The sequence below is a fragment of the Pseudophryne corroboree genome, chromosome 6, assembly GCF_028390025.1.
Source record: "Pseudophryne corroboree isolate aPseCor3 chromosome 6, aPseCor3.hap2, whole genome shotgun sequence".
NCBI lineage: Eukaryota > Metazoa > Chordata > Amphibia > Anura > Myobatrachidae > Pseudophryne > Pseudophryne corroboree.
The window spans coordinates 570,736,920-570,752,761 of record NC_086449.1 but is presented as its reverse complement, the minus strand read 5'-3'; the positions used below and the strand labels follow the sequence as shown (position 1 = coordinate 570,752,761).

Sequence of the window (15,842 nt, the reverse complement as noted above, 5' to 3'; positions counted from 1 at the left end):
TGTCTCCTGTTTTTATTTGGGTATTTTTTTCCCAGTAGAACTACAGGTACCAGCGGGCCCGTTTTTCTCCCGCATGCTGGTACTTGTGGTTCTCCAAGTACCAGCTTGCGGGGGAGGCTTGCTGGGACTTGTAGTACTACTGGAAAAAACAATATTCTTTCAAATTTCTCAAGGCTATCAGCCCCCCATCCGCAGCCCTTGGATGGGGGGGACAGCCTCGGGCTTCACCCCTGGCCCTTGGGTGGCTGGGGGGGGACCCCTTGATTGAAGGGGTCCCCACTTCCCCAGGGTATCCCGGCCAGGGGTGACTAGTTGGGTATTTAATGCCACGGCTGCAGGGCGCTGTATAAAAGTGACCCCCGGCTGTGGCATTATCTGTCCAGCTAGTGGAGCCCGATGCTGGTGTAAAAAATACGGGGGACCCCTACTCTTTTTGTCCCCCGTATTTTTTGCACCAGGCGCAGAGCCCGCTGCTGGTTTTAAAAATACAGGGGATCCCCTGTCATTTCCCCCCCCGGATTTTTAGAACCAGGACCGGCTCGAAGAGCCCGAGGCTGGTTATGCTTTGGAGGGGGGACCCCACGCCATTTTTTTTCGTGATTTTACCATTCCATTTAAAAAAAATATATATAATATTTTTAAAAATATATAAATAATACTTGTGCCTCCAAAATAGACAAACCAAGTACCTAATCCCTTCTAATATAAATAGATATGCTATTACCAATAAAAAAAACACCAAAAAAAACATGTTTTAAATTTTTTTTATTAGATTCCCCCACCAAAGTGTGGCGGATTGAAAATGATGAATTTACTGTCTAAAAGCACTGTTGTCGAATTTCCAAACTTCAATTGAATATACTTTTGGCGAATTGCTGCATTTGTACCATTGCAGAAATGTCGAATTTGACAAATGTCGAATTTCAAAAAGTCGAATTTTGAAAGTCCGTTTTTTTGACGGAAAGTACTGAATTGCATTGTTGAATTTTTTGGGGGGGCGAAAAAGTCCAGTTTTTCGACAATTTCGGGAATTCGACCGCAATTGCATATACCGCATAGTGGCTAAATCCGACATAGGACCAATTAATGCCAGAAATTGGCTCCAACCCAAGAATGGGGTGTTTAAATGCCATGGGTGTGTCAATTGTCAGTTTCTATTACTGGGTGATTATTTTATTGATCCGAAGACTAATCGGAAATACAATATACGCCATCATCTAACTTGCGATAGTCTGTCATCTATCTGATACAATGTCCATGCCTCATGTTTTATGTGGGAAAGACGATAAGGACTCTCAGAGAGAGAATTGCCCTACATCGTTCATCGATTAAAAAAGCGTTAGTTAAAACTGACGCTGATACACCACCAGCTGCACGCCATTTTGCTCTGCATAAACATTCTTTAAAAGATTTTCGGTGTATGCCTATAGACTGTGTTCCGCCACTGAGACGTGGTGGAGATCGGAACAAGCTATTATTACATCAAGAATGTTATTGGATTGATCGGCTTAAATCTCTCTTGTCTACGGGTCTCAATGAAGAACAAAGTCTGTCTTGCTATTTATAACTGTTCCCTTGCTCATATCTATTGGTATTATATTATTACTACAATGATATAGGTTTATTATCAGGTTGACCTGTGTAGGATTTATCTTTATGGTGAATGTGGTTTCTTTTAATTTTATTATTTATTTTGATGTCACTATAGTGTTTAGTGCTTGTCAGCTGTGTACCCATTCTGATCACTGATTCCAGTATTTTTATTTAACAAGTACCATATTGTAGTTTTTTTCTGTAAGGTTTGTAACATTTCCTGTGTATGTTGCTTTGACGACCAGTCAAGTTGCGTCACTTCCGGTTTCGGAAGCGCGATTATTTGAGCATTTAGGTGAGCCACTAGTGTGCAGTGGGTGTTGTCTGCAGGATATATATAATTGATCTAGCCTTGGATTTAATACACACATTCTTTCTTATTTCTGTAAGGTCCGTAATACTTCCTGTATACATTGCTATGATGACCAGTCCCGTCGCGTCACTTCCGGTTTCGGAAGCGCGACTATCTGAGCTTTTAGGTGAGACACTAATGTATAATTGGTGCTGTCTGCAGGTGGCATATGGCTGGAATAATAGTGTGATCGATCCAGGTTTGGATCTAACACATACATTTTTTTGCTTGGTTATTTGTATTGGTTGCCTAGATACGGTCCCGTTACGTGACTTCCTGTTTCTGTGTAATGCAGTTCAATGTGACTGGAGTGACGTTTTTTTGATTTGATTTTATTGCAGTATCTCATCAACAGTACCTGCGGTTTGCGGTGGGCAACCTTCATTACCAATTTCGGGCGTTACCCTTTGGTTTGACAACGGCTCCCCCCGAGTTTTCACCAAAGTAATGGCGGTCATGACGACTACACGCCGCCGTCAAGGGGTCAGGATCCTACCGTATTTGGACGATTTGTTGTTCCTGGCAAATTTTCCAGAACTTCTCCTGTGTCATCTAGATCTGACGGTCTAGTTCATGAAAGCCCACGGGTGGCCAATCAACTGGAAGAAATCCCCCCTGGTTCCTGCTCGGAGCATGGTTTACCTGGGAGCGTTATTGGACACTCACAACCAACGGTGGTTGTTGTCTCAGGAGAAAGTCCTGAAGCTTTAGGACAGGATTTGATGCTTCCTATCTCATCTGCAAGTGTCGATACATTCGGCAATGCAAGTGCTAGGTCTCATGGTGTTGGCTTTCGACATGGTGGAGTACGATCAATTCCATTCTCGCCCTCTGCAGAAGTTAATTCTGACCAAGTGGGATGGCCTGACTCACCGGATCAGATCTCACATGATCTCATTGTCTCCGGAGGTCCGCCTGTCACTGAGCTGGTGGCTTCAAGACCAACGATTGAGCAGGGGCCGTCCCTTCTGGATATCCAACTGGGTCCTGCTGACCATGGATGCCAGTCTGAGATGTTGGGGCACGACACTCTCTTCAAGGTCGGTGGACCAAGGAGGAGTCTTTACTCCCAATAAATATTCGGGAACTGCGGGCAGTGTTTACTGCGTTGACAGTGGCTCAGCATCTAATACAGAACAGACCTGTTAAAGTGCTATCGGACAACGCCACCACGGTGGCGTACATCAATCATCAAGGTGGCACTCGAGGCCGCATGGCAATGAGGGAAGTATCACGGATTCTTCAGTGGGCAGAACGCCATCGGCCGGCCATATCCGCAGTGTTCATTCCGGGGGTCCTAAACTGGGAAGCGGACTTTCTCAGTCGTCAGGACGTACACGCCGGAGAATGGAGCCTCCATCCAGAGGTGTTTCAACTTCTAGTGGACAAGTGGGGCCTTCCAGGTGTGGTCCTGATGGCATCTCGACACAATCACAAGGTTACGGTCTTCGGAGCAAGGACAAGGGAACCTCAAGCAGCGTTAGTGGATGCTCCGTCAATCCCATGGAACTATCGGCTGCCGTATATGTTCCCTCCGGTGGTACTCCTGCCCAGAGTAATACGGAAGTTCAAGCAAGAAGGAGGAAACCTACTTCTGGTCGCTCCAGCGTGGCCCAGGTTCCACTGGTTCTCCGATCTACAGGGCCTCGCGTTGGATCGTCCCCTTTCTACTTCCACAACGACCAGATCTCCTCATTGAGGGCCCTTGTATTTACCAAGGACTTGGCCCATCTGGCTTTGACAGCATGGCTCTTGAAGCTTCCGTCCTGAGGGCCAAGGGTTTTTCTGAGGCGGTCGTTCAAATTATGTTGAAGGCCCGTAAGCCGGCTTCTGCTCGGATTTACCATAGGGTCTGGAATGCTTACTTTACTTGGTGTGCGTCTCACAATCATGACGTTTTCAAGTTTAGCACGGCCAAACTGTTGGCCTTCCTGCAACAGGGCCTGGACTTAGGCCTTCGTCTGGCCTCCCTCAAGGTTCACATTTCCGCCTTATTGGTTTGGTTTCAGTGAAAGATTGCTACCCTACCCGATGTTCATACATTCTCTCAGGGCGTATTGCAGATTCAGCCTCCTTATGCACCCTCTGTGGCCCCTCGGAATTTGTTGGTGGTACCGGAGGCCTTGCAAGAGTATCCATTTGAACCTCTTGCTTCTGCTGACCTTAAGTGGCTTTCCCTTAAGGTGCTGTTTGTGCTGGCTATTGCTTCAGCTAGAAGAGTTTTGGACTTGGGTGCCTTATCCTGTAAGTCCCCCCATTTGAGTTTTCACCGGGACCGGGCGGTTCTTAGAACACGGCCAGGTTATTTACCCAAGGTGGTGTCTTCCTTCCACCTTAACCAGGAGATTGTGGTTCCAGCCTTTAATTCTCCTGAGTTGTCTCCCAAAGAATTTGGATGTGGTACGGGCTCTCCGTATCTATGTGAAGAGAACTTCCTCCATTAGGAAATCTGATTCTCTTTTTGCATTGTTTGGTTTTCACAAACATGGCTGGCCTGCTTCCAAGCAGACTTTGGCCAGATGGATTAGAATGGTGATTGCACATGCTTTTGTACAGGCTGGTCGTCCGGTTCCTGCTACCATTAAGGCCCATTCTACTCGGTCTGTTGGACCTTCTTGGACGGCCTATCGTGGTGCGACCCTTGAACAACTGTGCAGGGCGGCAGCGTGGTCCTCCGGGACCACGTTCATAAGGTTCTATGCCTTCGATACTTCCGCCTCCCGGGATGCTTCCTTTGGACGCCGGGTTCTTGTGCCCGCTACAGTGTGTCCCGTCCCACAAGGAACTGCTTTAGGACATCCCCTATGTTAATCCTTGTGGAACCCAGTGTACCCCGCAGCAGAAAACGAGATTTATGGTAAGAACTTACCGTTGTTAAATCTCTTTCTGCGAGGTACACTGGGCTCCACAAGGCGCCCACCCTGACGCACTTAGTTCTTTGGGTTGGTGTGGCATAGCCGCTGACACCCTCTCCTGTGGTGAGTGTGTGGTGAAATTGGCTACGTGCGATTGTCTTCTCTGGTACCTGCTACTGCATTGGGATGGGTAAAGAAACTGAGCTCCTGTGCACGGAGGCGGGGTGATATAGGAGGTGGCGCTATGCATCTTGGGAAGAAGGTCAAAGCTTTGAGCCTGTTGGTGCCTCGGATCAAGATCCTACTCTACACCCCGATGTTAATCCTTGTGGAGCCCAGTGTACCTCGCAGAAAGAGATTTAACAATGGTAAGTTCTTAACCATAAATAAATATATATATATATATATATCTTTGTCTCTCTGTATATCGGTAAAGAATTGAAACTTTGGAAAGATTTAGTTATTTTTGATAGCTTTCATAATGTTACTTTTTTTTTTTTGTCCACAAGCAAGGTGATAACTCATTAGACAAGTCGTTGTGCTACCCCCCATCCCCCTCTTTAGAGACTCAGACGTCTTCCCTATTTTCATTTTGAATATATGCAATGCTAACTAGATCTAGATCTCTAACTACAGAAGGTGGAGTTGCTATTACAGCAATGTTTGATGCTGCAGTCATCCCATGCAAGGACCAGAAAAAGTAGGAAGTTCCTAGTCATGTATGTTGCTGAGTATCTGGCACATTCTGGGTGATGGAGCAGCAAGCTCAATCCTCCATCCCTGGTTAAGATTGTTTTTCAGAAATATATCTGTTGGGAGCCATCTGTTATTACTGCTGCATCCCTGACCTCCTGTATTAATTTAACACATGGTATGAGACAGGGATGCAGAGATTTGCCAAACAAGTACAGATGTGTTTTCATACATCTTGCCTCGATACGCCACGCAGCAGGAGGTGCCTGGTGTGAGTGAGCTGACAGGTCCTGGGCAATTTTGTTAGCATCGGACGTTTTTATTTATTTTTTGCTGTAAATGTGTCCTATGCGCAGTGCGAATAGGACACACAAGCATCTAGTGCTAATTAAAATTATATGCAGCATGCCTATATTCTGTGTGCGATCGCAGCTGTATCTGCATACAAAATGCTATGTTATAGTGTTTCCTAGGAAAATCCTGTAACACAACATTTCATATGCAGATACAGCCAAGGTCTCACAGCATATAGGCATACCCGCATATCATTTAATCAGCAAAGCTGCATGTGCGTCCTAGTCACATAGTTTTGCGAATAAGACAAATTTTAATGGAAAAAGTTGCACGAAAAATGCTCAGTGATACCCAGTCACGCCACAACTAGGAGGGATGTTTAACATGCAGGGATGCTAGATGTTGGTGGACACATTTGTCATTGGGACATGTCAGGGATAAATACATATCTAGAGATGAATCTTGGGATTACACATGGCCATTCAGTACAGTTTCTAGCTATGCTTGTGTGTGACGTGTTCAGCTTTACAGCAACACTAAGTGCCACGATCATATGACTTATGCTATCCCCATATGTTCTGTAGCTACTAGTCATTATATTGAGCAGCTTAGAATTGTGTGTGTGTGTGTGTGTGTGTGTGTGTGTGTGTGTGTGTTTTACAGGTGATGTGTAAATTGGTAAAAATGAACAGAGATGATTTGTATAGCACCCCACAAGGATGTTTTCCTGATCCTATAAAATATTTTGTATGGGAAGTTGAGTGATGATTAGAATACAAATCTCATAGCTGTTTGTACTGTGCAAACATATAAAATACAGGAAGGTGTGAATAATGACCGCAATGTGTTTACTGCTGCCCAGATAGCATTTACTATTGACATCTGTCTCTAAATGGAAATGTACATCCAGCAGCATGAGTTCTTGCATTTGTTCAACGATAATGAATAATAAAGTTTTTAATGCAGAAATAAGACGTATGAGATTGTAATCATAGGACAACAGTATTAAGCAGTAAAGCAAATCTTTCTTCTTGCCATAGCTATGAATATGAAACTGGAAGAGATTCTGCCTTGGAAATGATTGCTTATTTGTTCCAAACATTCCCACAAGTAAGATTGTCTTTTATTTTATGTAAAACAATTGTTTATTTACAAGAAATCTTAATGTTCATATTTACGTTCAGGGAGGCCTAAATAATAAAATTCCTTTTGTTCCTGAAAATTTTAGATGCTTTTAGTTCTGTTTTTTGCAGTCACAGTAGAATTATATTTTTTATTTTAATTCAAAATCTCAACATTTTGTCTTTTCTTTTCCCCCTAGGCAATACTTAATCAATACTGTGGTCTTATGTTTGTTCCCCTTGCTTTGCTGATGGTGAATGATGATTCTACAAAGTGCAAGAGAATGGCTGCCCTGGCAGGGAAATCTCTTCTTGATAAAGTCAATGAACAGCAGAAGGATTTGATGTTCTCATTGGTTACTCAGTGGCTAAACAATGAAAAGGTAAATAGCCAACACCACATATGTTATTGTATCCTCCAGCAATAAGCCCTGATTCTGTATTTTAAAAGTTTGTTCTCTTCTTCTTACTGCGTTACATTTTGTGGATTTTGGGCCCAATTCAGACCTGATCGCTGCTGTGCGTTTTTGCTATGTGGGTGATTATCAAACTACTGCACATGTGTTTGCACTGCAGTGCGCACGCGTGTCACTAAACAGCGACAGGATGGTGCGAAAATTTCCATCGCATGGCTGTTCGCAAGGTGATTGACAGGAAGAGGGTGTTTGTGGGTGGTAAGTGGACGTTTTCAGGGAGTGTCTGGAAAAACACAGGTGCTCCCAAGCGTTTTTAGGACGGCCCCGATCAGCCTGATTTCTTCGCACTGGAGGAGTAAGTATTGAGCTACGCACAGACTGCACACAATGCACAGAAATGGAAAAACAATGCGAATGGTTTTGCAGCTGTCCGCTGAGGGACATTTTCGCACAGCATACACATATAATCGCACACATGCACGGGGCAAATTTTCACACCCCCTGGGCGGAGACTATCTGATCGCAGGACGGTGTAATTTGCAGCACAGCGATCAGGTATGAATTAGGCCCTATGTCGGGAACGTTCTGAATAACAGACAGAAATGTCTGGGGCCTTGTGCAAACCATTGGTGGGGTCCACACAAGTGGGTGATTTGATAAAGATCTGTGAAGGGGTTAGAGTGACTTGGTGGTAGGGCCATGGGCCTTTGGTTCAGGCCTTTTTTATCCTGATTCTGCATGTCATGCTGGAAGATATCTGTACAGTTGTCTATTTCCAGGGATGCATGGGTCCTGCTAATATACTTTTTTTATCTGTGTGTTTGATATGGAGGTTAAATGTGTTTTTGTTCGCTTTTCAGTCTGCTCACAAGCGGTTAGGTGCATTGACCTGCGGTTTGTTTGTTGAAGTTGAAGGCGTTGAGTTTGAGCGGAGGCTTGAAGTTACTCTTATTATAATTGAAAGAGAGATTGATCCCATTCACTTTGAAGATGTGAGTATCTTATTGTTTGATTTACAAGATGGAACCCTTGTTTGTGGCGCAACTCTGAATTTTTATTTGTTTATTGCAGTTTAAAGAGGAGACAGAAGAGAAGGCTGCTGACAGACTGCTATTCACTTTACTGACGCTAATTACTAAGCTGATCAAGGAGTGCAATGTCATGGAGCTGCCAAAGTACAGAGATCACATGAATAAAATATATGGTATTATTACCAGTTATTTATATAGCGCACACATTCCGCAGCACTTTACATAGAATATTTGGCCATTCACATCAGTCCCTGCCCCAGTGGAGCTATTTTCCCTATCATACACACACACATTCACACTAGGGTTCATTTTTTGTTGGGAGCCAATTAACCCACCAGTATATTTTTGGATTGTGGGAGGAAACCCAGGCAAGTACGGGGAGAATATACAATCTCCACACAGTTAGGGCCACGATGGGAATTGAACCCATGACCTCAGTGCTGTGAGGCAGTAAAGCTAACCATTACACCATCCGTACTGCCGTAAAGGGTATGAACCCTTCCCGTTTCTAGATAATCTGTGATGCCTGTTATGAAGAAAAAGCTCCTGGTAATGGGGAAGAAAACTCCCCTTTTGTGGTATTCATCTGTCTATAACATGTAACAGATGCGTTGGGTATGACTTGCCCCTTGCAGCATAAAGATAGTCCGTTACACTAAATATACAGTACTGAGAAAAAAATATTTGGGGCACTCTTAAAAATGATCAGTTACATGTAATGATTGTAATAGTAAAACTTATACTTTATTTCACATTCACTAAAAATCCATAACAGACAGAATTTGTCCTGGTGACTATATAGCACATAGAGTAAGTCTGATGGCGGAAATATTGAAGTCTTAATATTATAATCTGACACTTGTATGGTGATATCAGTAATTGGAGAGACAACAGAGACTGAGTAATAACATAATGTAAAGCTACTAATATCTGAAATTAACCACAGATAATCTGTTGAATATCCATTCAGGGTGTGTACACTGACTTTACTCAAAATAAACATAGTAACTTACATACAAGTGAATAGTTTGCAATGCCTTATTGCTACTGGTTTAGGAACAGAGGTCTTAAACATGTAATAGGGGTATGTGCTCCTCTGAAGGAGATCAGCAAGGTAGTGTGTATCGATGACCGATGAGTTAACCATGTATATAACGGATTAACTCATAGTTTGCCTTATTGGTGCATATAAGGATTGTACCCTGTATTGGTTAGCAAAAGCTGCTGTACAGAAAACTCCGCACCTGACTTAGGTATGCACACTTATATAACATGATACTGTTAATGGTAATTGAAAGCAGTGATTTTATCTACTTGGAAAGAAGGAACTATTTCGCTTATTACAGTAAATCACACCTGCGGGATCCAGTCGGGATCCCGGCAGTCAGAATACCGACGCTGGTATGCCGGCACCCCAAATAGGGTCACCAGTTTAACTGGCACAGTTTAAATCAGATCAGATGGAAATCAGAACTTCATACCTGGATTGTCCATTTATACGGATTCATATAGTTCTTCATACCACAATGCTGCTACATAGAGAATTCAGCACCTCACTAGTTTAGGCACACTTATGACTGATTACTGTTTATAACTAATATTGGCAGTAATTGTGTCTCATCAGAGAGACGAAACGTTTGTTTATTGATCTACACCTGTAGATCTTAAGGGGTCATGTACTAAGCAGTGATAAAAGTGGAGAAGTTGCCCATGGCAACCAATCAGCATTGACGTAACCTTTATAATTTGCATACTATAAAAATATACAGAGCAGCTGATTGGTTGCCATGGGCAACTTCTCAACTGGCTCACTTCTCCACTTTTATCACTGCTTAGTACATGTCCCCTTTAGTACTGAGATGCAGAAGTCAGTGCTCCATTCTTACAACAATGATACTGTATATTGTGCAATTGCATAATCTTTATCAAGGTGCAGTTCACATCACACCAGCTGATAACCAGAGCATCATATTCATTGTGTATGCAGGAATGATCATAGTTTTTTTCCCTGCTGACCTTGCTACTGTGTTCCCCCCTCATCTGCTGTCCTCTCTGACAGCAGACAGTAGGAGGGGCCAGGGCTTAGTGTTGCACTTCTTTACCTTATTCATTTTTGGAAACTACATGGTCATGACCATTCCTGCATGCACAATGAATATGATGCAATATATTGAGGGAAGCATGCAAGAATGTGGTATAGAATATAACAGGGGCAATAGTCATTATGCAGTATTTGAAATACAATACATTCTCAATAGATTTCTCCTGTTTCTTCATGTTTCAGGTTACGTTCAGTCCCATTTGTGGTATCCCCATAGTTGGGTCTGGCTAACGTCTTCCCAGATCTTTGGACTGTTGTTTTCTTTTCAAAAACCTGAGGAACTCGTCAGTAAATGGATGGCCAGAAAGGCGAAGCAGAAGAAGACCCAGCCTGAATCCTCGGCTGTGTTCTTGGCAGAAAACCTGGAGACAAAGGTAACCAGACCTTTACCGGGGAAGAGCCTCACTTGTCACAAAAATGCATCTACTGATTTCAAAGTATAGAAAGATAAAGAAAATCTATTTAAAGCATAATTGTTATGTAAGTAACAAATACGCCAGAGTACACAGCCTGTAGTCCAATTACTGATGACACAATTCATTGTTTCAAGAAATACCTTATTTTTCATTTTGTAACTAATTTATTATTATCATCATCCTTTGTATTCAGAGAAAAATTAATTGGTTGAGTTCTTGATAATCTATATATCATTCGTGTACCATTTTAGTGTTCTATAAAAGAAGTAATATACTATACATGAGTTACGTTTTGTGTCTTGCCATAGCCTGCCTTTATAAATGATGCTGTTTACACTGTATTGTTTGCATCCACAGATGAAAGACCTTGCTCTTGCTTTCTGTCATCAGCTGAAGTCAAAATTTCTTGACCAGACCCTGGGGGAACAGGTATGTTTTCTAATGAATAAGATTAGTTCTAGTGAGGGTTTTGCCAGTGCCATTTCCAGGACAATCGCCACACAGAAAAACAGCCTTTACATGTGTTTAGCATGCTTTTTATTGCTGAAACCAAATAATTCCCTTCACAGGATCTCACACAAACAACTTACACTTTATAAAATAAAGTCCTGCCAATAGTGTCTTGTACATTACATTTTGGCGCCTCAGAACTTTTAATGGATAGAGTTTTGTCTTAAGAAGCTTATCAGTGCTCCTCTTGCATCCAGTCTGGGGGGCACTGTGGTACTGACTGGGTAGCGGGCTGGAACAGGAGTATAGGCGCTACAAGTGAAAAGCTCTGCCCCCTCTAACTCCCTCTCACCTCCATCAGATTACAGTTTTTTTAATGGGAGACACTGCATGCATAAATCTTAATAAAGAAGAATATACGTTCCCCCTACAGGAACTTACAAGCAGCGACTTCTCATTAATTTGCTTACTATATTGATCACAACTAAATGATTTTATGCATTTTGGATGTAAATTGCTTGCAGAAAAGCAGAAATACACATACACTCACAGCCATGTTTTCTTTTTCTCTAACGTCCTAGTGGATGCTGGGGACTCCGTCAGGACCATGGGGAATAGCGGCTCCGCAGGAGACAGGGCACAAAAGCAAGCTTTTAGGATCACATGGTGTGTACTGGCTCCTCCCCCTATGACCCTCCTCCAAGCCTCAGTTAGGTTTTTGTGCCCGGCCGAGAAGGGTGCAATCTAGGTGGCTCTCTTAAAGAGTTACTTAGAAAAAGTTTTTAGGTTCTTTATTTTCAGTGAGTCCTGCTGGCAACAGGCTCACTGCATCGAGGGACTTAGGGGAGAGATTTTCAACTCACCTGCGTGCAGGATGGATTGGATTCTTAGGCTACTGGACATAGCTCCAGAGGGAGTCGGAACACAGGGCTCGCCCTGGGGTTCGTCCCGGAGCCGCGCCGCCGACCCCCCTTGCAGACGCTGAAGATGAAGAGGTCCGGAACCAGGCGGCAGAAGACTCTCAGTCTTCATCAGGTAGCGCACAGCACTGCAGCTGTGCGCCATTGTTGTCAGCACACTTCACACAGCGGTCACGGAGGGTGCAGGGCGCTGGGGGGGGGCGCCCTGGGCAGCAATGTATAATACCTGTATGGCGAAAAATACATCACATATAGCCCTTGAGGCTATATGGATGTATTTAACCCCTGCCAGATATCTAAAACTCCGGAGAAGAAGCCCGCCGAAAAGGGGGCGGGGCCTATTCTCCTCAGCACACAGCGCCATTTTCCCTCACAGAAAAGCTGGTGGGAAGGCTCCCATGCTCTCCCCTGCACTGCACTACAGAAACAGGGTTAAAACAGAGAGGGGGGGCACTGATTTGGCGATATGTATATATATTAAAATGCTATAAGGGAGGAACACTTATATAAAGGTTGTCCCTGGATAATTATAGCGTTTTGGTGTGTGCTGGCAAACTCTCCCTCTGTCTCCCCAAAGGGCTAGTGGGTCCTGTCCTCTATCAGAGCATTCCCTATGTGTGTGCTGTATGTCGGTACGTGTGTCTCCATGTATGAGGAAAATATTGGTGAGGAGGCGGAGCAAATTGCCTGTAATGGTGATGTCACTCTCTAGGGAGTCGACACCGGAATGGATGGCTTATTTATGGAAATTACGTGACAATGTCAACACGCTGCAAGCCGGTTGACGACATGAGAGGGCCGGCGAACAAATTAGTATCTGTCCAGGCGTCTCAAACACCGTCAGGGGCTGTAAAATGCCCATTTACCTCAGTCGGTCGACACAGACCCAGACACGGACACTGATTTCAGTGTCGACGGTGAAGAAACAAACGTATTTTCTTTTAGGGCCACACGTTAAGGGCAATGAAGGAGGTGTTACATATTTCTGATACTCCAAGTACCACAAAAAAGGGTATTATGTGTGAGGTGAAAAAACTACCTGTAGTTTTTCCTGAATCAGATAAATTAAATGAAGTGTGTGATGATGCGTGGGTTTCCCCCAATAGAAAATTATTGGCGGTATACCCTTTCCCGCCAGAAGTTAAGGCGCGGTGGGAAACACCCCTCAGGGTGGATAAGGCGCTCACACGCTTATCAGAACAAGTGGCGGTACCATCTACGGATAGGGCCGTACTTAAGGAGCCAGCTGATAGGAGGCTGAAAAATATCCTAAAAAGTATACACACACATGCTGGTGTTATACTGCGACCAGCGATCGCCTCAGCCTGGATGTGCAGAGCTGAGGTGGCTTGGTCGGATTCCCTGACTAAAAATATTGATACCTTTGACAGGGACAGTATTTTATTGACTATAGAGCATTTAAAGGATACATTTCTATATATGCGAGATGCGCAGAGGGATATTTGCACTCTGGCATCAAGAGTAAATGCGATGTCCATATCTGCAAGAAGATGTTTATGGACACGACAGTGGTCAGGTGATGCAGATTCCAAACGGCACAAAGATGTATTGCCGTATAAAGGGGAGGAGTTATTTGGGGTCGGTCCATGGGACCTGGTGGCCAGGGCAACTGCTGGAAAATCCACCGTTTTTTACCCTAAGTCACATCTCTGCAGAAAAAGACACCGTCTTTTCAGCCTCAGTCCTTTCGTCCCTATAAGAGTCATATCTGCCCAGGGATAGAGGAAAGGGAAGAAGACTGCAGCAGGCAGCCCATTCCCAGGAACAGAAGCCCTCCACCGCTTCTACCAAGTTCTCAGCATGACGCTGGGACCGTACAGGACCCCTGGATCCTACAAGTAGTATCCAAGGGGTACAGATTGGAATGTCGAGAGGTTTCCCCCCTCGCAGGTTCCTGTAGTCTGCTGTACCAATGTCTCCCTCCGACAGGGAGGCAGTATTGAAAACAATTCACAAGCTGTATTCCCAGCAGGTGATAATAAATTTACCTCTCCGACAACAAGGAAAGGGGTATTACTCCACACTATATGGTGGTACTGAAGGCTAGGTGAGACCTATTCTAAATCTGAAAAATTTGAACACTTACAAGGGTTCAAATCCAGATGGAGTCACTCAGAGCAGTGATAGCAAAGAACAAGGGGACTATATGGTGTCCCGGGACATCAGGGATGCTTACCTCCATGTCCCAAAATTTGCCTTTTCTCACCAAGGGTACCTCAGGTTCGTGGTACAGAACTGTCACTATCAGTTTCAAGACGATGCCGTTGGATTGTCCAAGGCACCCCGGGTCCTTACCAAGGTAATGACCGAAAGGAGGATTCGTCTTCAAAGAAAATGGACGACCTCCTGATAAGAACAAGGTCCAGAGAACAGTTGGAGGTCGGAGTAGCACTATCTCAAGTAGTTCTACAACAGCACGGGTGGATTCTAAATATTCCAAAACCGCAGTTGTTCCGACGACACGTCTGCTGGTCCTAGGGATGATTCTGGACACAGTCCAGGAAAAGGTGTTTCTCCCAGAGGAGAAAGCCAGGGAGTTATCCGAGCTAATCGGGATCCTCCTAAAACCAGGAAAAGTGTCAAGTGCATCATTGCACAAGAGTCCTGGTAAAAATGGTGGCTTATTACGAAGCGCTTCCATTCGGCAGATTTCACGCAAGAACTCTTCAGTGGGATCTGCTGGACAAATGGTCCGGATCGCATCTTCAGATGCATCAGCGGATAACCCTATATCCAAGGACAAGGGTGTCTCTCCTGTGGTGATTACAGAGTGCTCATCTTCTAGAGGGCCGCAGATTCGGCATTCAGGATTGGATGCTCGTGACCACGGAGGCCAGCCTGAGAGGCTGGGGAGCAGTCACACAAGGAGTGTGATCAAGTCTGGAGAATTCTCTCCACATAAATATACTGGAGCTAAGAGCAAATTTATAATGCTCTAAGCTTAGCAAGACCTCTGCTTCAAGGTCAGCCGGTATTGATCCAGTGGGATAACATCACGGCAGTCGCCCACGTAAACAGAAAGGGCGGCACAAGAAGCAGGAGGGCAGTGGCAAAACTGCAAGGATTTTTCGCTAGGCGGAAAATCGTGATAGCACTGTCAGCAGTGTTCATTCCGGGAGTGGACGACTGGGAAGCAGACTTCCTCAGCAGACACGACCTCCACCCGGGAGAGTGGGAACTTCATCGGGAAGTTTTCCGCATGATTGTGAACCGTTGGGAAAGACCAAAGGTGGACATGATGGCGTCCCGCCCGAACAAAAAAATGGGACAGGTATTGCGCCAGGTCACGAGACCTTCAGGCGATAGCTGTGGACGTCCTGGTAACACCGTGGGTGTAACAGTCGGTGTATGTGTTCCCTTCTCTGCTTCTCATAACCAAGGTATTGAGAATTATAAGACATAGAGGAGTAAGAACTATACTCGTGGCTCCGGATTGGCCAAGAGGGACTTGGTAACCGGAACTTCAAGAGATGCTCACAGAGGACTAATGGCCTCGGGAGCTAAGAAGGGATTTGCTTTCAGCAAGTACCATGTCTGTTCCAAGAGGAACCGTGGCATCGGCCTTTAAGAAAGGACCTG

At 44.5% G+C, this 15,842-nt stretch overlaps 1 protein-coding gene across 1 annotated transcript in view; it reads left to right on the top strand.

Annotated features, from left to right (window-relative positions):
- The window catches only part of UTP20 (UTP20 small subunit processome component), a 276,038-nt gene that overhangs the window by 233,168 nt on the left and 27,028 nt on the right, over positions 1–15,842 (top strand). Inside the window, exons 52-57 of the mRNA XM_063930017.1 lie at positions 6,828–6,897; positions 7,109–7,291; positions 8,185–8,316; positions 8,396–8,528; positions 10,640–10,830; positions 11,230–11,301. Of these exons, the coding sequence (XP_063786087.1) occupies positions 6,828–6,897; positions 7,109–7,291; positions 8,185–8,316; positions 8,396–8,528; positions 10,640–10,830; positions 11,230–11,301 (781 nt within the window). The remainder of the gene's footprint in view (positions 1–6,827; positions 6,898–7,108; positions 7,292–8,184; positions 8,317–8,395; positions 8,529–10,639; positions 10,831–11,229; positions 11,302–15,842) is intronic.